The 23,023-nt window shown below is 33.0% G+C and overlaps 1 protein-coding gene across 2 annotated transcripts; it reads right to left on the bottom strand.

Annotated features, from left to right (window-relative positions):
• Positions 1-12,202: 12,202 nt before the first annotated feature.
• On the bottom strand, positions 12,203-20,513 carry LOC134261990 (solute carrier family 28 member 3-like). 2 transcript variants are annotated; one of them, XM_062744381.1, is made up of 13 exons: positions 19,991-20,338; positions 19,198-19,336; positions 18,714-18,856; positions 18,076-18,314; positions 17,714-17,855; positions 17,387-17,578; positions 16,656-16,817; positions 16,350-16,475; positions 15,868-15,998; positions 15,305-15,473; positions 13,817-13,993; positions 13,409-13,589; positions 12,203-12,918 (listed from the first exon to the last, which is right to left on the bottom strand). In XM_062744381.1, exons 2-13 carry the CDS (start codon positions 19,325-19,327, stop codon positions 12,776-12,778), a joined length of 1,935 nt encoding a protein of 644 aa, XP_062600365.1. In that variant the 5' UTR covers positions 19,328-19,336; positions 19,991-20,338; the 3' UTR covers positions 12,203-12,775. The 2 variants fall into 2 exon arrangements, with proteins under 2 accessions (XP_062600365.1, XP_062600358.1); XM_062744374.1 differs by lacking the exon at positions 19,991-20,338 and adding an exon at positions 20,457-20,513 and having other exon boundaries at positions 12,204-12,918.
• Positions 20,514-23,023: the final 2,510 nt, after the last annotated feature.

Here is a 23,023-nt window from a genome sequence, read left to right as displayed (position 1 = left end):
GGTGAAGCCTGTTCAACATTCAATATGACTTATGGAGAAAGAGTTTACTGGTGTTCACCTAAATACCTAAACTTTGATTCTGCAGAAAATGAATGCGCTATTAGTGGTGGCCATTTAGCTGATATTCCTGATGAAGAAACCAATGATGCTATATATTTAGAGTTAGAATTGTAAGATTGTTGACCTCTCATTTTTAATTTTTAAATTAATAGAATATTATGATTTTGAATTTAAAAGGTGTTCCTGAAGAAGGAGGCAAAAATACACTATTATTTGCAGTTCTGCCCTGGTGTGTATAAGAAATTTAATAATGACCATCAATACATCATTTTTAGCTTGAGAATACCCCCAGAATACAGATGGATTGGGGTCCACGACAGGATACGCGAGGGTGAGTTCGTTAACATGAGGAATAAGAAGCAGGCTTATTTACAGTGGGGGAGTTTTGGACCCCCTACTGGCCCCACCTATTCAGCGGCAGACTGTGTTGCCTTCTTTCTAGGGACATGGTGGGACTATTACTGTTACAACTCATTTCAGGCTCTGTGTTCAAAAACATTAGGTAATAAATTTCAAATCATTGCCAAACGAAAACTACAATAGCTAATTATAATTTATCACACAATTTTGTTATTTTTACTAGAGTAATTTAAATCATGTTTTAATATAATAAATTATTTGAAATAGTTATCATTTTATTTTTATCAATTCTAACATACAAAATTTTTATTATTATTCAAAATTGAAATTTGATAAACTATAGCTTAAGACTTCTGCGTTAAAATTACTTTCCGCGAAGAAACAAAAAAATTAATAAATTTTCATCATTTTTCTTTTTTCATTTTTGAAGGGTACACATCTGAATTCACCACTCAGTCTCAATCATCATTTCGAACAGAAACTCTGCAGAACACAACGGATATTACACTGTTGTCGAGCTCTACAAAACAACATATTTCTGTCCCACAACCACAAACAATGATGACGACATCACCTCAGTTCACAGTGAGCGAATCTTCTTCCCCGGACTCATTTACAACAACAAACATTAGGACGACGTCGAAGTCTAGCATTACTCCTAAAAATAACTCAGTCACAACGTCACAAGAAATCGAACCAAACACGCAAGACATGTCAAAGAATGAGAATACGAGCCTTGTATTCGAATTTGGAGGTCATTAGAACCATTTAAGAAATCTAAATTTTGGTTTTGCTTTTGGTAAAATGTAAGCAAATTATAAAGCAAATACGTCAGGAATTTCATCATTTTTCTTTATCATTAATCCTTTGAAATGACAAGTTTAATATTCTGTATTCATTCTTTATCCAACAGCATGCTACCTTATAGGCTGTCAAGAAAAACTTCATGAATGTTTTATATAATCTAAACTTTTTTCTTTAATTTGTAGTATGTACTTGTACATGTAGGAGAGACTTCGGCACTGACAACCAAACCTGGATACAGGAGATGAAGATAGCGAGGATAAAGACAATGTTATTGGTCGCTAAATCAACACTTTCCAGTAGAATCCGCCAGAAGATTTCAGCAGACGATCCTCGAATGACGTCACGTGTCATGGGGAACGTTCTAGGTGGCGGAGTTCTGACTGTCATTGTCTTACTCATTATCTCTATCGATATTCTCAAACTTTATAAACATATTACGAAAAGCTAATGTAAAGTATAATTTGAAGCCCGTCTGTAAGTAACTGATATTTTAGCATTGTATCCTTTTTTATTTTTTACAGATATTTAGTCCCATGATTGCAACGGGGTGCGCGAGCAAATGTAGTAACGTGCGTTAGCGTTTTATGAAAATCGTTTCAGGTTTGAGACTATATCGCAAATGCTTATGCTGACTGTAAGCGTGAATTTTGATATTCGCTTACGACCTTGCTTTTCCAGAGTATTCAACGTTTTTGACGTCAAAATAAATCGCATACTTTAACCATTTGACCCCCTGTCCGGCTTACGGTGTTTTGAATGCTGTGGATTTGTTTATGAATTATAAGCAAAATGCTTGTGAAATTGCACATATATGGTTATATTTCTACATCATGGTAAATTATCGAGTGGAATGAAAACTAATTTTATACATTCGGTCAATCTTAAAACATACGTTTCACCTCTATCAGATTTATTTTTATCATATATTTTATAATGCTTCTAAGTAAATTTGACGAATAAAACATTCTTCTAAAACAGATTGTTTTGTTTTATCTCTGCTATGTTCCAGAGAGAGAGAGAGAGAGAGAGAGAGAGAGAGAGAGAGGCCAATCGGTCAAAAAGCACATGATTATCTTTATGAGGATATTGCAGAAAGGTTCATTAAATAAATAAATGAATTTTTGTGCCGACAAAAGACAGTTTATTTGAAGTCTTGTTAAATCTATAATCTTAGCGACTTTTAATGTTGTCTTCCGTTCCTGTACTTTGAGATCATTACAGACTTTCTCTCCTCATTAAACTTTCGGCTTATAAGTCATATATGACAAAACGGAGAGCAAAAAGGAATTAAATCTCATCGGAATTTCAGAACACTTTGAGACCTGAAAGGTTATGGATGTAATTTTACTTTTTGTCTTGTTGAGTTTCTTGGAATTTCAATATAAAGGTAACGTGTTGTTTTAACGCTTCTTGTGCGACATGACATTTTAACACAATTCACTGTCAACTGTGTTGACGTCCAAGGGGTTGTTGCATGAATTTGATCAAATCAGTTATGTTTGATTTTCATAATATATAAACAGTGCAAAACGTGATAAAGGTTTGCTTTAAATTTGTGGTAAAAATTCTCAAAATTGGTTTATAGTTGGATATCATTTTTAAGCCAAATTCTTTTCTGTTTTCATCAAACCACACATCATAAAAGATCTTTTTTTTTATTGAATATATAAACATAATAATTACAAGTGCCTTGTAAGATTTCTTTGCTTTTAGTACCATTGCTAGACAGTTAGCAAAAAAAAATGAAAAAATCCAGTAAGTTTGTTTTATTTAAGGCCCCTTTGAGAATTTTGTGTATTGAGACGAGACGCAACAGATCCAATTGTCAGTGAAGGGCTGCAAATTTTAGATCAGTCCTCGGCACTCAGCACAGCTGTTGAGCATTGTGGAATCTCGGTCAATACAGTCTCAGCCAACGGACTGGTCTAATTATTTTACAATGAATTCAAGTCTGCGAGGTAACACGCATCTTCTAACCTCGCGGTTCAAGCAATTCAAAGGCTCTAAACACTGCACCAAACGGGGGCTTTTAAATATTTTATAAGTAAAAAATAGATAATCATAATAATCTTGGAATATGCTATAAAACGTATTTTTGACAGACCGAATTTTTATTTGGGTATTACAAAAAATTTGAAAAAGAAGAATCATATCAGATCTTCGCAGATCTGAAAAGTCCTAAATATTTAGTTCACTTCTTGTGCTTTTTATGCTTAAAATTGTTTTATTTCAAGTTTTGTTTCAAGCAAGATCACAAGGAATGAATTTTTTAAAAAGATCTTTTGGTTAAAGCCTGATAAATATTGCACAAGTGTGCCCAATTAAAACTTTTTGGAAATGTGAGCTTTAAGCTATAGATATACCCTATGAAGTAATAGAGAAGGAGTGTTCTTGCGCCTCCCCTTTTAGTTTACTGTTGAAAAATACTAGTGATTGTTCATTGAAAAATCAGTTGTCCTTATCCCCAAATCACTACACTTTTTAAGTTACAATGTACTCGAACCGTATGAGCACTTTTTTCGGATTTTTAGATAAGTTGGAAATATTTCTTCTGACTGCCCTCCCCACATTCAAATTCTGCTTACCAGTCTAAGTATGGTAAAACAGGGAAACGAAAGCGGTGTTCATGTTTCTCTCTTTTTAACCTTTTGCATTGGTTCCAGTTATTGAAAAAAATATTCTCTTATTCGCCTTCTTAGGGCAGATCACTCTAGCTGCATAAAACTACCCTACGAGTAGAGCTCTCCAGGCTGCAAGGTTTAGAGCTTCCTTAAGTTATCTTTATGAATTTTAGATTTTTATTTTTTAAGGTGAAGCCTGTTCAACATTCAATATGACATACGGAGGGAGAATGTACTGGTGTTCACCAAAGTACCTAAACTTTGATTCTGGAGAAAATGAATGCGCTATTAATGGCGGACATTTAGCTGAGATTCCTGATGAAGAAACTAATGATGCTATTCATTTAGCATTAGAATTGTAAGAGAAAATTTATCTGCAACAATCCTTTTAAACATTAAATTGTTCTAAGTTTAAAATTTAGTGTCTATAAGAGTAATCATTTATCAATTGTAAAGAAACAATCTTTGAAATCGCCCCCGTTAGAAAACTTCTGGATCTGCCAATACTTTAACAAAAATTATAACCATCATTTCGCAAGTTCTATGGTCGATACAATGACTTTGTCAACTTCCAATTAAGTGGAATGCTAAATGATGTTTTTCATGTCAATTTTAGACTATTATTTTCACATTGATATGTGTAAGGATTTTTAGTTTACCTGATCATGACAAGGAGCACAAGGCGGGTGTGACCGGTCTGTAGTGGATGCTCTCTCTCTCTCTCTTCCATGGCAACTGATCCCGCCTCTATGTTTTAGAGGCCCGTGTTTGCTTTTAAATGCTTCAAAATTTGTACTGTTAATGGATTTTTTAGTTTGAATATTGTCCTTTATCTCCATATATTTAATGAGTTATCTTGTTATTATCATCTCCAGTTTAAATAATTTTAGATGATATTTCCATCTCGTAATTACTCGTTTCTTGCATTTTCGTATTCCAATGCCGTTGAGTCAAATGCTGAGTGGTGCATTTCATAGTAATTGTTAGGCCATTACTTACACACTGTATTGACGACGTATTTTTCCGCTATTTCCCGATCATGACAAGGAGCACATGGCAGGTGTGACCGTCGGTAGGGGATTCTCACTCATCCGTGGCACCTGATCCCACCTCTGATGTTTTGGAGGTCCGTGTTGCCTGCTCCAATTTTGTATTGTTTTATGGACTTTCGAGCTTGAACACTGTTCGTTTATATCTCCATATACATCGTTTCAACATTGAATAATCGGTCCATTCAGCTGATAGTCGTAAAGTCGCTATACGTTGGAACCCCTATTTTTTATTTTAAAAATAATAGAATTATTTTGATTTTGAAAAGTGGTCATGAAGTAGAGGACGAAAAAATACGATTATTTGCAGTTTCCTCCCTGACATTTCTCAATCACCATCAATACATCATTTTAGCTTGAGAATTGACCCGGAAAACAGATGGATTGGGGTTCACGACACGATACAGGAAGGTGAGTTCGTTAACATGAGGAATAAGAAGCAAAAATATCTACAGTGGGGGAACTTTGGACCACCTACTGGTGTCCTCCAACCAGAGGCAGACTGTGTTGCTTTCCTTCTCGGAACATGGTGGGACTTGAACTGTTACAACTTATTTCAGGCTCTGTGCTCCAAAACATTCGGTAATACATTTAAGATTATAGCGAAACAAAAAATACAATACTGAAGGTCATTTAATTTTCGCGGCACCTTATATTCGCGAGATAGTCATTAACTATTTATTAGCAAGACAAAGTTTTCACGATTTGAGTCGATAATCTAAAGAAATACAAATATAAGCGAGAATGAAACTTTCGCAAGCACGCTATCTCACGTAATAATTCGAAAAAAAAGTTCTCACGTATAAAATTGATAACAGTTAATTATCATTTATCATACATGTACATGTAGAGTTCATTTTTTTGCAACAGTAAATTATTGTTACTATTAAAAAATTAAACTGAGGTTTTATGACGATTTGAAACAGTTTAATTTTATTTCAACAATTCTTACATGTAATATATTTTTACAATAATGAAATTTAATAAGATATTGATGATAACTTCTGCTTTAAAATTATTGCCGCAAACAAACAAAATATTAAAATATTTTCCTTTTTTTCTTTTTGAAGGGTACACAGCTGAATTTACCACTCAGTCTCAATCAACATTTCAAACAGAAACTCTGCAAAACACAACGGATATTACACTGTTGTCGAGCTCTACAAGACAACATAATTCTGCCCCACAAACTCAAACAATGAAGACGGTATCACCTCAGTTCACAGTGAGCGAATCTTCTTCCCCTGACTCATTTACAACAACACGCATTAGGACGACGTCGAAGTCTAGCATCACTCCTAAAAATAACTCAGTCACAACGTCACAAGAAATCGAACCGAACACGCAGGACATGTCAAAGAATGACAACGCGAGCTATTCATTCGAATTTGGAGGTCATTAGAATATTTTTAAGAAATTCAAACTTGGTTTTGATTTTGCTTGTAAGCAAAGAATAAAGCAAGTTTGTCAGGAATTTCATCATTTTTCTTTATTATTAATCCTTTGTAATGACAGTTTAATATTTTGTAATCATTCTTTATCCAACAGCATGCTACCTTACAGGCTGTCAAGAAAAACTTCATGAACGTTTTATATAATCTTAACTCTTTTTTCTTTAATTTGTAGTATGTACTTGTACATGTTGGAGAGACTTCGGCACTGACAACCAAACCTGGATACAGGAGATGAAGATGGCGAGGATAAAGACAATGTTATTGGTCACTAAATCCACACTGTCCAGTAGAATCCGCCAGAAGATTTCAGCAGAAGATCCTCGAATGTCGTCACGTGTCATGGGCAACGTTCTAGGAGGCGGAATTCTGACTGTCATTGTCTTTCTCATTCTCTCCAACGATATTCTCAAACTTTATAGACATATAACAGAACACAAATGCAATTAACCCCACATTCCAATGACTGTATATGTAAAACAACAAAAAAAAAAAACATAGGCAATCAGAGATTACAGAGAATGTTTTCTTTAAGTAAGGCAAAGTCCTACATTAATTTAACAATCTAGAAGTTTACATCCCAAAATGCAAAATTTATGCAATCTTGATCTGATAGAGCTTGCAGTTACTTGGGAATAGACTTATTCAAAGACTTCAAACTAGTCGCATATCAAGAAAATGTAATTTAAATCCAACATAAGAAGCAAGTTTGATACTAGTAGTTTTCATCCCTTGAATCATTACCCATGCAAGTTTGGTTAATATACATGTAGGTCTTAAAGTTTTTTGGTGATAGGCATGCATCCATAAATTGAACCTGATACATTATCTGGAAAATGTATGTCAGATCCAGCATCCAATGCAAGTCAATTGATGTGCATCTTAAGATGATTTATCCATGCAGGTTTGCTCAACATATGGCTCATTGTTACGTGGAAATGACACCTGCATCAAAAACACATCCGGAAAATTTAGGTCAGATCCAGCATACAAAGCAAGTCTCGTTGTGTGCATCCTTAGATATTTCATCCATGCAAGTTTGGTCAACAAAGGGCTTGCACCAAAAATGTTAACTTGCTCCAAAAATGTTAACCTGATCATTCCTTTGCTGAAATTGCAGCGTTTGAAACCTTGACTAGTACAATGAAACACACCTGAAGCATCTTCAATGCATGTCTGACCAATGCTGGGCACAGAAGTACTTGAAAAGAAAACTGCATAAAAAACCTTAATCTGGAACGCCGACAGTATCCCATAAGCTCTCCCATCTTCGTTGACGTGAGCTAAAGGGCAAAATGAAAAAAAAATCATTGATTCAAACAGATGAAAACACTCTGAACAGAAGATAAGTTCATTTTTTTTCCGTCGTTGATAGCGAGATATTCCTTTTTTTATATTGTCCTTCTGCTTAGTGAGTCAAAGTGAACTTGAAATTTACTTAATTTACCATGTTCATTCTGTACTCTACAAGCTATTCATAACTATCCCATTTACTGCCAACATCGGTACATACGTAGGTCAAAAGCATGACTACCGATTATAAATTGAGGATATGTCAGGTAATGTAGGACTTAAAGCTTATAGACACTGTGGGAAGGCTGGAATGGATGTAAATTTAGATTGCAATTTGGGTCTATGTGCAAGGGTTTTTTCTTACAAACACGCTGCAATACAATTCTCCCTTTATACAGTCACAGGACCCATCACACGTCCCAAAGTGGGATTTGAGTCACTTGTTTTGCATTCACAAAGTTACCTGAGTCAACAAATCACATTATAAATTGGAATATGAAGCAGGTCACGATCAGGTCAATGACATTTTGGGATTTGAACCAACAACATAATGAATATAACTCTTTAATCCATGATCTTAGATACATATTAAAGTAGAATCGCATTAAGTCTCTTGAGTGCATCGACTGATTGATTGTATGTTGTTTAACGTCCCTCTCTAGAATTTTTCACTCATATGGAGACGCCTCGATTTGCCGGTGGAGAGCTACAAATTTTGTCAAATACATGGCACTAACGGCCAATTGAGCAGTGAGGAATCTTGTTCATGCCAGCACGTACTGCAAAACAAGATCTCGATTTATAAGTCTCATCAAAAGGACCGGTCTCCACCTCCCACAGTGGCAAATCAATTGAACTGAGAATTATCTTAATGTATCTAAATGAATAAAAATTACAACATTTGAAAAAAAATTATTGACACTTTATTCTTTTTTTCTCATGAGATCCTAAGTGAGTTACACAATAAAGGAAACACAGTTAAAAAAAAAAAAGCAAACAAGCACATGTAATTTAAAAATCTCTGTAAAGTTTTATATTCCAGAGAATCTTGGTCACTAGAAGCATGCAGAGAACATAAGTAGCTATTGAACATCTTGAAATTGAAATATCTGGTTATAATGGTATACCTATCTGGTTATAATGGTATACCATTAGTTCGTACAGTTTTATTACACTTCAATAAACAGCTTCAAGATTTATAAAGCGTCCACTACTACATCCCAGTTATAATCATAGTTTGGGTAGTTTTCATAAGTCAATAGTGAATGAGACAGGAAAATTTCAAAAACAATGCATCAGATATGTGCAACTGAACAAAATTTAACAATGTTCATCTTCAAAGAAGACAATCAAATATAAAGCAATAAAGTACTTTAGTACTACATCTTTGTTCGCAATGTATTATGTACATAAAAGGCACAAGTCTTTGTTCATAAATGATAAACATGCAGATATCAATCATTGGATTTCTTTTCAAAGGAAATAAATAAAAAAAAAGTAACATAATATCTTTAGTCTTAAATAATATATCAAAATACAATAAAGACTAAGAAAACCTACTGTACATGAAATACCGTAAATCTGGAAATTTTTACGTCGATTTTTTTTTGCGAATTAGGGTCAAAATGCTGTTGATTTATTTTTACGTTTCAAAATTTTGCGAATGACCACTGCTTTGTTTACATTTTCTTATTGGTAATTTATTTTTAAGAAAAATATTTTGGCGCATGCAATGAACTTGCAAATTTGCTAAAAATCTATCTACAGCAAAAATTTCCAGATATACGGTACATGCACATGTACAACTGTTAAAATATCAACATCTATTCAATAGAGTTTAGTTTCCAAAAAGCTATTCTTAATTACATAGATCACTAGTCTTTAAAAGCAACAACAATAAACAAGGCAATTAAAACAAACTTTAAAAAAGGGGGCAGGAAATGAAAAACACCAGGATTTCATTTCTTCTAAAAATCCACACAAAAAAATGAAAGTAGACTAGATTCCAATCACCTAGAAAAACTAGAACTGTCCAATAGGGACAAATACCCCCGCTGCGTTTTTCAGAGTAGGTGCCAATTCAGAAATATTTTATGGATCTAGTAAGAGGTATTCACTATTGTCTAATAAAGTGCCTTGCCACAGCATGATACGCCCATCAAATATTGTTGATAATCATAAATTGGTTAGGGTGCAAGAAAATTAAGTAACCTTAATTAACAGATTGACACAGATTTCAATGATCTAATTTCCATTTCTTATCATGTTTAAAATATTGTACATACATCTCTAAGAGACTTACAGTGTAGGGATTAATTAAAACAAATAATACATCATATAATTCTAAACTGGCTGTGTTAGAGCTTAACAAATATCCATCTGCAGCTTTAAATTGTTTATTGCATATTTTATGAAATAATGGAAATGCTACAGTCTAATAAAAAAAAATCAAAAATTAATTATTCTTTAGACTATAAAATTCTAAGTGAGACATGACTGCAATTTGTTGCAAATATATAAAAATTGAAATGTAATTTTTTTCAATGAACACATGTATAATTAATTATATTATACAATACTAATTCAGTTTTAATCATACACTAAAACATCAATTTGTTTTAATTACATTACACCAATTGAAAGATCTTTATCTGAACTACAGCCATCAAGAACTCTTAATTAACACAAGCAACTATAAAGGCCGGTTTACACTATGCATCTTGACACATGCATCTACACTAAAACATCAATTTGTTTTAATTACATTACACCAATTGAAAGATCTTTATCTGAACTACAGCCATCAAGAACTCTTAATTAACACAAGCAACTATAAAGGCCGGTTTACACTATGCATCTTGACACATGCATCTAAACTCATGCTTCAATTTTGCCTCATGCATCTTCTTATTTACACTATGTGTCTTGATGCATGCATCTTTAGAATACTTTGTAAAGATGAAAATTCTCTACTTAAAAAAATAACAATACCTTCAAATTTCATTTCCGGATTTATTTTAGCTGAACAAATCATTCTTAATTTCCTTTTTATGATAATTCTTGGAAGATATAATTTATATTTATTCCAAAAGAAAAACTCCTCTACATTATAATAATCAAATAAGTTTTTCTAATTGTAGTTTTAATCAGTATTCTCTGTTTTTTGTGTATCTTGGGAAGCTATTTTTGAAACTATATGAAAAAAATAAGGCTCATGATTCAATATCAACTCTGACCTTTCTTTTCATTGGTCAGTTCCATGCATCTTGAAGCACGGAATAGAACAAGTTCTATTCCATCGTTCAAGATGCAACACCCATTTAATTTGAAACAAGGGGCTATTACACTGTGAATCTTGACACATGCATCCAAGATGCATGTGTCAAGATGCATAGTGTAAACCGGCCTTAAGGCCATTTCTTTTTACCCAACTCCCAAGAGGTAAATTAAGATTAGATCTAGAGATGCTCTTGCCAGTTAACTCCCGACAATGAACTCATTAATTTCTCTCTAATTTGACATGCACATTTCTGCTATCAAAAATTCTCCTTGACCAGTGCTTGATAATTATGCTCATGGGACAAACTGAATTCCTCTCAAATCATTAACATTTGTTATAGAATTTGCTGTAAAGTATATGATAAAAAATAAGTTTTTACTTAATTTAGCATTTTTTAATAAGGATACAACTATATTTTTTACATTTTTAAGGATTATGAAATTTAAAATTTTAAAGACTTAGTTTTTTTTAAAAAAATCACTTAAATTAAAGGTCACAGTGACCTTGAAATAGGTCGTGACACACCGTCTACCCAAGATGCATAATTGTCCAAGTTTGATGATTGTAAGTCTAATAGTTTTCTAGATATGACCCAAACAAAATCACAAAATAAAAAAGAAAAAACGCCTGTAAAATGCAGAAAAATCATGCAATCATGATGAAAATCCCAGGTGCACACCTTCATATGGTGAATAATAAGTGTATAAATTTTCAGACAAATCCATCCAACACTTTCTGAGAAACGGTCCGGACAAAATCTTGTCTACAGACAGACGGACAGACGGACAGACGGACATGGTGATTCCAATATACCCCCCTAAACTTCGTTTGCGGGGGTATAAAAATGTGTTAGTATAAAAGATAAAAAAAGCACAACATTCATTTTTTAAGAGGGGGGGGAGGGGGGGGGGGGTGAATTTTGTAATATCATATTTCCTTAGAGATTCTTTACAAATGTCAAGTGAATATTTCTTATACAATGTAATAAGTGGAAACTTGATACATCAACTGAGTAAAATATTCAAATACTGAACGGTGAGCAATTCTCTCCTACCAACTTCTTATTGGAGAAAAAGTTCTCATAAGGAGTGCAATAGATACATGTAATATGCATGCATATAAAATGTATTTATATGAAATGTGAAGGTTGAACACAACACTCTAAGCACCCCATACACAACTGTTGGTAACACAAAATTTATATGTAAAATAATTTTGTAAAACAATTGAAATTCTTTATATAAAATGATTTTAATAAATACATGTATATTAATTAATATGTGAACTATATGGTTTTTAAGTTGGTACCTCAGACATCTTAATCTTTTAAATGAAGGATATGTCTAAGTGATTTGGATGTGCAGAGCACTTCCTTGAAAGTATTTATCTACTAAAAACTTAACTTTTTAGGCATCTCTAAGTTTTTTCTTGATTCCATCAAGTTCAAGATATGAACAACATTTGACTGTATACATTAAATATATTATAAGATACAAATATGAATCTCAGTTCATTTCAGTGAACATATCATGTCTCTTTAGAATAGTCTCTTGATTTCATAAATATTTTGTACCTCCCCAACATACATTAATGATATACTAAAATATAATAAATATTATTTCAAGTAACATTAATTCCGTTATTATTTTCTCATTGTGTCATACACATTTGGATCTCTTCAATATACATCAATTATCTAACGTAAAAAATAGATATGGTGCTGCCTGATATTGGGATGCAGTAAATATGACTGCATATTGTTAAAAAAAATAAATATGGCTGCATATTGTTTAAAAAATAAATATGACTCGATATCATAGGAAAATAATATAGATGCCTATCCTTAAATTATTATCAGACAGATAAAGTTGTCTGCTCAATGATGCGTGTCACAAAGGTCAAGGACGATGTTGAGTTCATCATGGGAGTCACGGTTGAGTTGACAATAGTGGAGTTGAGACAGCCGAGATGTACCAGAGGTTCCTGGACAAGAAGCCCTGAAATCAAGACATGGCTTTATGAATACTTAAAACTGAAACATTTTCGCTATCTTTTATTCAAATTTTTTTTTCATTTTCTTAAAAATCAATTGCTACAATGTTGTAGAATTTTATGAATTACACATCCCAAACTAAGTTGCACTGGTTCTGAAAATTCAGCTTCAATGATGATTTTTTCTTGGGAAAAGAATTTTCCTACCTACCCACTGACCCACTTTTTTTCATTCTGATTTGGGAGAGTATAGTTAAACATTGCTGTAAACCAACTTTTATTTGTGTGCGAGAAAATTTAGCAAAGTTTGCTAGAGCCTCGTCATCATGAATATTTCTCGCCATGAACCGGTCCTTAAAGTCTCTCTTTCTATTAACAAAAGATCAAAAAGCCTAGATCGCGAAAATCATCGCAAACTAGATTACCCTCAGTAAATTGTGAAATAAAGTTGTCGCAAATAAAAGTTGGTTTACAGTATTTCAGAGTTGGCAATACCTGCTATACAAGCTGTCATGAGACTTGTTACTATTCCTCCTAACAGAGCTCGCAGTACAATCTGAGCCAGGTCCCCCTTCCTGCTGGGCGCCATGGGACTCAGAGCCCCTAGCTGGATCCCTATAGAGCTCAGGTTGGCAAACCCACACAATGCGTAGGTGGCTATGATCTCTGATCGAACCTTAAAATAGCAAATTTTAAAAATGCATTCTAATTATGGCAAATATTAATAATTTATAAAAACTCAGAGCATTACGTGCCTGTTTTTCAAAGAAATAGAAATGAAATTGCAGATTATTGTAATTGTGAGGAAAATTTCAAGTATAAGAAAATTTTTATATCTTCTCATATTGCAAACTTAGGAAAAAATTAAAAATACAGTGTAAAAGGTTAAGTTAATATACTCACTGCCAAAATACGGCCAATGCACTGTTTTCTGTTCGTAAGATATGTTGATAATTCTCCATATGCAAGGAATTCGTTAAGGAAAGTCTTGATTCCGATTAGCTCTCCCACAATGCCACAGTCTTTCCATTCTACGCCCATCAAGTATGCCAATGGCATCAACACGTAAGAGCAGATCATCTGGGAAGAATTCACATAACATTATAATATGATAAAACTTTATAGAATTCCAACTTTTTTATCATGTTCATTTTTTGACTGTTTTAACATACTCATTTTTTAAATAATTTAATGCAAAATTCAACCTGCAAAACTTTTTTTTTTAATTCATTACAGAAAATGATTTTAAAAAAAAAATGTTAATGAACATTTATATTGTTTAAAATTCTTTAAAAAAAATTTTGAGATCAAGTATTGATTTATCTAAGTCAATGTTCTTCAATTCCACCAATTCAATAGGAAATTTTATTTATCAATTTCCATCAAATCCTGCGTCTATATAGTAAAACTTGTTAAGTATGAACACGGATATTGTGAATTCATGGATTCACTGCAGTGCTCCAAGTCGCACTTACTTTTAGGTTGCTAAATGGCGACCTAAAACTTTTTTTGGTCGCCATTAACAAATTTTTCACTCGCCATGATGAAAACGAGAATAACGCAATTAAAACAATGAACTAACATCCACATGTGTTATGTTTATATTAAATCAAAGATTATTGATTACTGTGACTAGAATCTTTTGCTAGTTGAAGGATATATTTTTATTAAATACAACCACCCTTTGTATGGTAAACAGAAGAACACACGTAACCTGATCCTAGAATTAAAGTTTAATCAAAAGAAAATAAAACTTTGACAGTTGTTGAGACAGGACTTTGCCAATATTGTTTATCACGTTTACCTGTTTACTTACTACTAAGTGTCTTACCCATAACGCAGTCATTATCAATGCCGCCAAAACACTTAATTAATTGTGATATGCAAGCCATTGACCAAATACTTTAATAACGAGGTCAGAGAAACTCTAGAAAGTTTACGACATTTGGATGCCATTCTCTCAGAGACGATATGTATATACGTTTCTGGTTCTATCAAACTTAACTATTACAGCACGCTGTCATAAAATTACGTGATCCAATTCCATATGACGCTTTGTAAAGTGTGTTAAAGTGTATATCTTCAAACATTGTCTTGATAGAGAATCTTGAAAATGTAAATCTCGATACCGATCATAAAAAGATAGACGTTGCCAGCCCAAATTTTCTCAGTCACGAAAATGCGATTTATTTTAATTTCTAGTCGCAAAACCAATTTTTTGGTCGCAAATGTGACCGTTTTAGTCACAACTTGGAGCACTGTTCAGCAAAGTTATTTGGATACTCAGTTATACAAATTAACGAATTCCTTATACAGATATAAAGAATGACAGATATTATAGTAAAGTAATTTCACAGGTCCCAGCGCTACTGTATCTATACCTGGACCTACCTGAAATGAGAACTCTGGATAGCCTACAAAGCCACCGAACCAAGAGAGAACGGCATTCACAAACTCCAGCATAGCCAGAAATGCAATCAGGTTAGCCGCGATGTTGGCCACCAGTTTAATGGAGGATGAGGCACCAGCTGCTGCGGCCTCCAAGATGTTCCTCTCTGTCCTAGGAAAATATAAATTTTAGATACTTAAAGTACATCAAATTACTGAAAGTACATAAAATTACTTAAAGTACCCCAAATTACTTAAGTACCATAAATAAAAGTAACATACGTAATTTAAAGCAATTTTGATTATTAAACTACTAAGAGTACTATAAATTACTAAAAGAATTTTTTTAGGTGGTATTAATTTTAAACTTGACTCTTTTTTTCACCCTATTTCTATTTTGGAATTTAAAACTAGTCATTCAATTTTACTTTTTTGTTTAAAATTTGCATGAATACACTTCAATTTCAAAATGCCAAAAGTTATCTTTCCTTGTGAAGAAAACAAGGTGAGAATTTTACATATTGAAACTGATCTTCCAATTATCAAGTTTTCTAGTGTTGCCGTACTTTTCCTCCTTGTCAAGGTCCGAGGCCTTGCTGAGTTTGCTGGACTCGGTCTCAGGGTACAAGAGTTTGGACACTGCTAGAGCACAGGGGGCATTCATCACAGAGGCACACAACAGGTGCTCCGCTGATACCTAAAATGTAAATAGTAGGGGGCATTGCTGAGACTGGGAATTGTACAAAAATTAACACAGCCAAAAGTACTTCATACATGTACATGTTAATTCTTGGAAAATGTGTACCATAATGATTAAAAGAAAATTTATAATGTCATTTTTACATGTCTTAGTATATGGCATATAAAATGTAAAAAAAATATATATATTTTTCTCTCTTAAATTTCATATAATTTTTTTTTTCAAGAATTGGAATATCTCATTGTTTCAATATGCATTTCATAATGCAGAAAAAGTCAGCCATTTATCAGACCTACAATAGCCCATCAGAAAATTGTTTCAATGAGCTGAAAATGTTTATGTACTTACTCCAAATGATATGTAAGCAGCTAGTACTCCCCCCGCAATGGTAGCGAAGCCCCCGACCATTACAGCATGAAGCTCAGACTTTGTCATCAGGGCCAGGAAAGGACGAATCAGGATAGGGGCTTCCGTCTAAAAATAGAATAAACATGAGCATATACAATGGGTACACAGTATAAACTTATTGTATACTCTCTTTGATGTAATTTCGTTTTTTTTTCCTCTTGATAGTGAATAAAAAAACATATGAAGAGTACATGTATAATTTAAATATCAATCTTATTTGAAAAATTTATAGGTAAGAAAACCTACTTGTCCAATGAAAATATTGCCAGCAGCACACAGAGATTCGGGTGCAGATGTACCTAGACTGACTCTCATAACCCAGGCGATCTTATTGATGACAACTTGCATGGCTCCAACGTAGTACAGCACGGAGATAGCACAGCTGAAGAATACGATAACAGGCAGTACCTTGAAAGAAAAAAAAAATAACACACATTACAGAATTAAATTCAAAGTTAAAGACTGAGTAAATGTACAACTATCAGTTGTAACAGTTTTTCTAAATCAAAGGGGAAAAACTCCCTGTTTATCAAATTTTTTTTTTCTTTGTAAATTATGACAACTTTCTAACAGATTGTGTTAACAAAAGGAGGAAGTGAACGTTGATTAAAAATTGTTGAAAAGTAAAATTTCATAAAGTATTATTAGTGATTTATTAAATTAAAAAGATTTCATTAACATATCAAAGGGACTTTTCTCTTTAAATAGGGATTTACAAATGTAAACGGTGAAAGGGGGTAGTTATGGTAATATCAAACAAAGAGAATCAAAGTCTACTTTTCCTAATAAACAATAGAAAGTTTGGGAATAATATTTTTTGAAAAAAAAAATGAATTGAGTTTTAAAACTAAAAAAAAACATGCTTGTCAAAGAACATTTCTTACTAAAAAAGACAATAAAAATGTGTAAATAGGATAAAAACATGAATACACTTAAAATGTGAATACAATAAAAATGTGAATACAATAAATACCCACCATCATGGCAAATGGGTGATCTGTGTATTTGTCTCCAAACACAAACTTGGTCCCTGTGTTGGTAAAACTTAGAAAGGTTTGAACCTGGTTTCCCAAAAATTCAAACACCGCTTGACCAACACTCCATTTCAGAATCAAAGCAGCAAAAAAGAACTGCAGGGCTAACCCCCCAAATACTGGCCGCCAATTTACCTAAGTAAGAAAATGTGTAATTGACATTAACATCAATCAAAAGGGTGGATTTAAGGAATCACTGTCTAGTTAGTATAGTATGCCAGGGCATCAACGATAGTGGGAAACATGGGATAATTTGCATAATGGGCTTACTTTTGTTGGGTGGGCAGAGCAGATGAGGAGGATGAACAGGAAGAAGACGTAACCACAGATGGAGATGAGATTCCGGGGACGGTCCCAAACTGAAAAAGCTGTTACAGCAATGGCAGCAACAACCAGAAGGATGCAAAACACACTGAAAAAATTCAATTAAAAATGAAGTTCATTATTTCAGAATTCCTTAACAAATTTACTGAATAAGCATACAAGTATACATACTTTAAATTTGAAAGGAAGGACTTGTTCTATTAAGGCATTTTTTATGATATCCATATTTCTTTATAAGCAGGTAATCCCGTCACATATAAAATTAATAATTTCTAAAGCCTACACAAAGGTGCATGTTGTTGACCTACATTTGAATGACCTTGACCAGCATCTGACGTTGATCAAGGACAGTGGCGAGGGGGAAAACCAGTTTTTCTGAGATCTTTCCACCAAATTTCTTCCTCACCAGCCATATAACAATGCACGTCACTGTCACCATGGTAACAGCAATGAGAGGTGTAGGGTCCTTGACCTGTGACTGGTGTGTGATCACCATGGCAGCCACAAAGTAGGCCAAGTACAACACACTCAAAGATACATATACCCCCTGCAATTATAAATTATAAATTTGATTAACAATGGAAACTTTTGAAAGTACACAAGATAAACATTACAGAATCAGCATTAGATGTCAAAATTATAGAATGTTTTGAAATAACTTTAAAAATGTACAAATAATATCATTACAAAACCCAGTAATTTATATTTCTGAATTTCCTAAATGTTTCAGCATTTACTGATAACACTTCAAATTAAAGTTATTATTACTACTTATAATTTTTTTATTTTCTCTCAACATTTTAACTTTTGTAGACATGTTAACTTTCACATTATAAATTCCCCTTTTCTGATTAGTATCTCAGTTAATGTTAATTTTAACAGCCCTAACTTCCTGGATAAGCAACCTTAACATTTTATATATATATATATATAGTGTCTTACTTACCATTTTGATGTGGGAATGATTAGACTTGTAGAAGTTGGAGGCCCCGCTGTGGATTTTGACAAAGCTGTTAAACAACATGTTACTGCTGTCCTCAGAAGACAATATAGAGCTACTGTCCGCTGTTCCATTTATGTCTCCTTTCTCTGTTTGGGGAAAAAATATAGAAAATATGCAGAGTTCTCTCCCTTTAGAGAGCAAATCCAAAAGGTAAAAAAGTTGTTCAGAGAGCTAATTTTTTTTCTGAAGTGCTTATTTTTTTTTACCTGAAACTTTTTATTTATCAACAAAGTTTTGCATACAAAACTAAATGCCTTATGGTTTGATTACATTATTAGACCATGCTATGTTTAATTAGTACTGAAAGAATGAATTGCAGAGCCAACCTGACTTTCAACAGTTCAATAAAAAAAATTCTGTACTGAATTACATAACCACAAAAGACTGTTCGAAAATTATTAAGGGGGGAGGGGACAACATGACAAACCTTTTTCAATACATAGTGAAATTCCCTCTGGGACAATATCGTCTGTCGGAACTTCCGTGTACGTCGTAAGTAAACTGGCGTCAGATTTCTCGTACTTCATGGGGGTGGAGGAGATGAAGGGTTTGGACATTTTAGAATCCTGAAAAAATTAATATATCTGGTCTAGAGAACTTTTGTTGATGAGTTTTGTATAAATGCATAAATTGGTACATTAATTAAGGCTAACAATGGTTCATTAATTAAGGCTAACAAGGAAATCCACCAGTCTTTAGAATGCATTATAAATGTTTCAACAAAAGATTCTGCACATTCTCTGCAGCATTCAACGAATCTAACCCCCCCCCCCCCCCCCATAAGACTTGTATTTAGAATGTGTATTTGAATTTTGTAAAATTGTAAAAAATTTGTTTTAATTTTTTTTCTGGCTTTCACATACTTTGGACATACAAAAAAAATATAATTATGATATTTATCCCCAACTTTACCAAACAAGCAGAATTATACGGACTTGATATTAAATTCATCTATTGAGCTACAGGTTGTTTATTCAATACATTATGCCATAGTCTGGTTTGAAGAACATTTAGTATGTTTCGTATGTGTACAATGGCATTTTTAAATATAAAACATACACATTAAAATGTCTGTAAAAGAAAAGGTCACATATTAGCCTATATTTCACAGTTTTTTCGATTTTAATATTGATTTTGAATTTGATAAAATTAAAATAATTTAAAATAAAATTCAATATTTTTTCTTTCCTGTAAACATAAAACCCTTTTCTTTGTCTTACCCGATGTTGTGTTTCCCTCTATTCCTAGAAAGGAAATGCAATTTTTAGCGCGCATCGAAAGCGCGTTAAAGCGCGCCACGCTTAATCTCTTGATGATGCAACCAATCCATTGTCAGTGTATTTTTATTAATAACTCAAAAAATGAATGAATAACCTAATTCTTATAATAACAAATACTTGAAGCAATTATTGAGTAACTTAGTAATTTTTTTAACACACGTGGTATTAATCAATGTATCGCTTAGCATATAAACAATATTAGATCTAACAGGAAATATAGGCATTTCTTCACACATGATTTGGGATTGTCTCTCGCTACCACATGGCACGTCATGTTTCGTGAAAAATTAAGCGATTTAAAACATCTACCGAAAATCCGACAAGGGGAACACAATTAGTAAACTTAAAATCATTATTTATCAACAAACTAAAATCCTGAAATTATTAAATAAGCATAAAAACTTACTTCTTTCATGACTGGTTTCCACGTCCCGCGTGTTTCATTCACAGTTTTGTGTTTCCCTTGAATCGATAAATGTAAACAACCAATCGTGTGACTCGGAGATGATCGGCTCTACTCGGTACGACGGTTATTGTGGGGGCGGATCGCATTATTTGTGCAATGGATTTAACAATAAACAATATGTCCTGAAATTGACATTCCATTGTGGCAAAGCTTTTTTAAAACGTTTCATTTAAAAAAAAAAAAAAAAAAAAAAAAGAATTTCTTTTCTTTTGAAATAATCTGGAATATTTTTTTCAATTTTTCTTTTCAATTATATTTTTCTCATAGTAAAAAAAAAAAAGGTAGACTTAAAAAATATAAAGATTTCAAATAATTTTAATGATTCTAAAACTGATTGTAGCCAGCAGACCTGTATATAGATACTTTAAAACTTTGAAGCTAATTACCGAGGCTAACATTTATTTCTGACCATGATTATTTTTCCCGCTTTATAAGATTACTATCAATCAGAAGAACGAAATAACATAAAGATTAATAAATAAGGGTCTAATTTAATGAATCACGCACATGTGCATACAGGACGATTACGTTTATATATATCCTTTACGATAAACACCGTGTCTTTTTGTAACCCTTTATTCCTGTTATTTATTTGATCGCGTCTAATCCCCGTTACAGACATATATTATTTTGATATTTGCAACACCTTATAACAATGAACGATTCTTCACTTGTGATCAGTTAATCGGTGCATTTAAAGGACAAACTATTAACATTCTAAAAATAACACACAAAAAAAATCAATAAAGTTTGTCTGGATTTACAATCAGATTTATAGCCCCCAAACACCCCTTTTTTAAATTTTAAATTCAAAAGTTACAAAGCTTTATTAATTTAATGATATAATGTTTCCATTCATATACTACGGGAATACTAGACTGCATGGCTATACATATGTAGATAAAAAAACTAGGTGCCTCATTCTAATCGTCTATTGTGCATATGCATGGAATCTACAGAATTTATTTATAATCTTTTGCACACTGAAACAGATAGGTATGGTATATATTTCTGATACCACCAAAGAATCTCAGCTTTCTTTTTTTTTTTTTAATGCTAAAGATGTTTTAATTTGTCTTTGGTTCAGAAGAAAATGCACTTTTCTCTGAATTTCTAATGAAAGTGAAAACATGAGTTTTGAAATATCTCAAAAGTTTCAAATAGTCATAACACCAAATTTTCTATTTTAATAAAAAATTGTGGGAAGACAATATACATGCATATGCGCATTGAAGTGCGTACAGGTATAAAAAGGATACTGGAGATAACCCACGCCCCTCTCACCCCTTGCCCAGGGAAGTCTTTTTTTATTCAAGGACTAATCAGGATATATTGGGGGAGGGGGTGGGGTGTGAAAAGAAATACAAATCACAGATTAATGACGAGCAAAAAAGTTTGACTTGAAAAAAAAAATCTTACAAAAAAATCTTACAAAAATCTTAAAATTTTACATAATACATATATACTAGAGAAGTAAATTTATCATTGATATTAAATTAAGTGTGTTTTTTTTAGGAATAGAGAGAGACGTGCAAGTAAATGTATGAATAAAGTTAAACTTTACTACTAAAATTCACGAGGGCCCTTCTTCTTGGCCCATCAGAATTTCGCCCTAAACGTTCAGGGCCCGGGGTCTAAAAGATTTATGGTGAATTTTAAGAAGAAATGTTGACATTTTGTATAATTTTAGGGGCGTGGCTGCTGCAACACGTGTCCACATTTTAATAACTTTTTTAATGAGAAAAGGTTAATATCATTTTTGCCGTTGTTACAGATTATAAAAGTATTAATTATCACCAACTACTCTCCTCAAGCAATTAAGTGTTTTCTGAAAATCGTACTGCAAATGCATTAATATTGTATATATCAATTACATGCAATTTCTATTCAAAGTTGTTTCGAATAGAAATGGAATATAATTGATATAAATCTAAATGCGATTTTCAAATAGAGACATATATATATAGATGAATAAATCAGAGATTGGAAATTGAAAAAAAAAAATATTTGTAAAAATATTGAAGGTGAAAGGGGGTGGGTAAGAACAAATTACCTGTAAGCATATATAGGTTATAGGTTCGAACTTCAGTACCAATTTTTTTTTCCAAACAGCACCACTTTCCCAATTTTAAATCTATTCTGCAACGTGTCTGTGGAAAGTGGGGGGGGGGGCTAAACCTACGCAGCAATGTTCATTGTCTATACTAAGTCTATCTTAGGAAAAAAAGTGGGCTTAGCTCCCCCCCGGTTCCGACGCCTATGTTGTATCGCACTACGGGTGGTTACCAGGTAGGTAGGGGGGGGGTATAACTCGGGTAGTTTGTAAATCAGTCACATGGTAATGCGTAATTTTTTGACTATTTATAAGTACCAACAAATTTCCGACTTTCGTTTTAAATGTATGGCATGCATTTGTTGCATTCTTTTTGTAATGGTTTGGGTCAGGAATATTGACAATCAGGTAGCTCGGTCAGTAGATTGAACACCTGATAAGTGATCCATGGGTC

Source organism: Saccostrea cucullata, unplaced genomic scaffold, assembly GCF_032062105.1.
Source record: "Saccostrea cucullata isolate Sc308-1 unplaced genomic scaffold, CSIRO_AGI_Scuc_v1 ctg356, whole genome shotgun sequence".
Lineage (NCBI taxonomy): Eukaryota > Metazoa > Mollusca > Bivalvia > Ostreida > Ostreidae > Saccostrea > Saccostrea cuccullata.
The sequence above is the reverse complement of the archived record's forward strand: the minus strand, read 5'-3'. Positions and strand labels throughout refer to the sequence as shown.

Excerpts from the sequence above, each read along its gene's own strand:
- LOC134261990 (XM_062744374.1), bottom strand. Across the intron at positions 17,579-17,713 it reads GCTCTGCCCACCCAACAAAA|GTAAATTGGCGGCCAGTATT; the intron begins GTAAGCCCATTA and ends TTTCTTACTTAG. Across the intron at positions 15,474-15,867 it reads GACCTTGACAAGGAGGAAAA|GACAGAGAGGAACATCTTGG; the intron begins GTACGGCAACAC and ends ATATTTTCCTAG.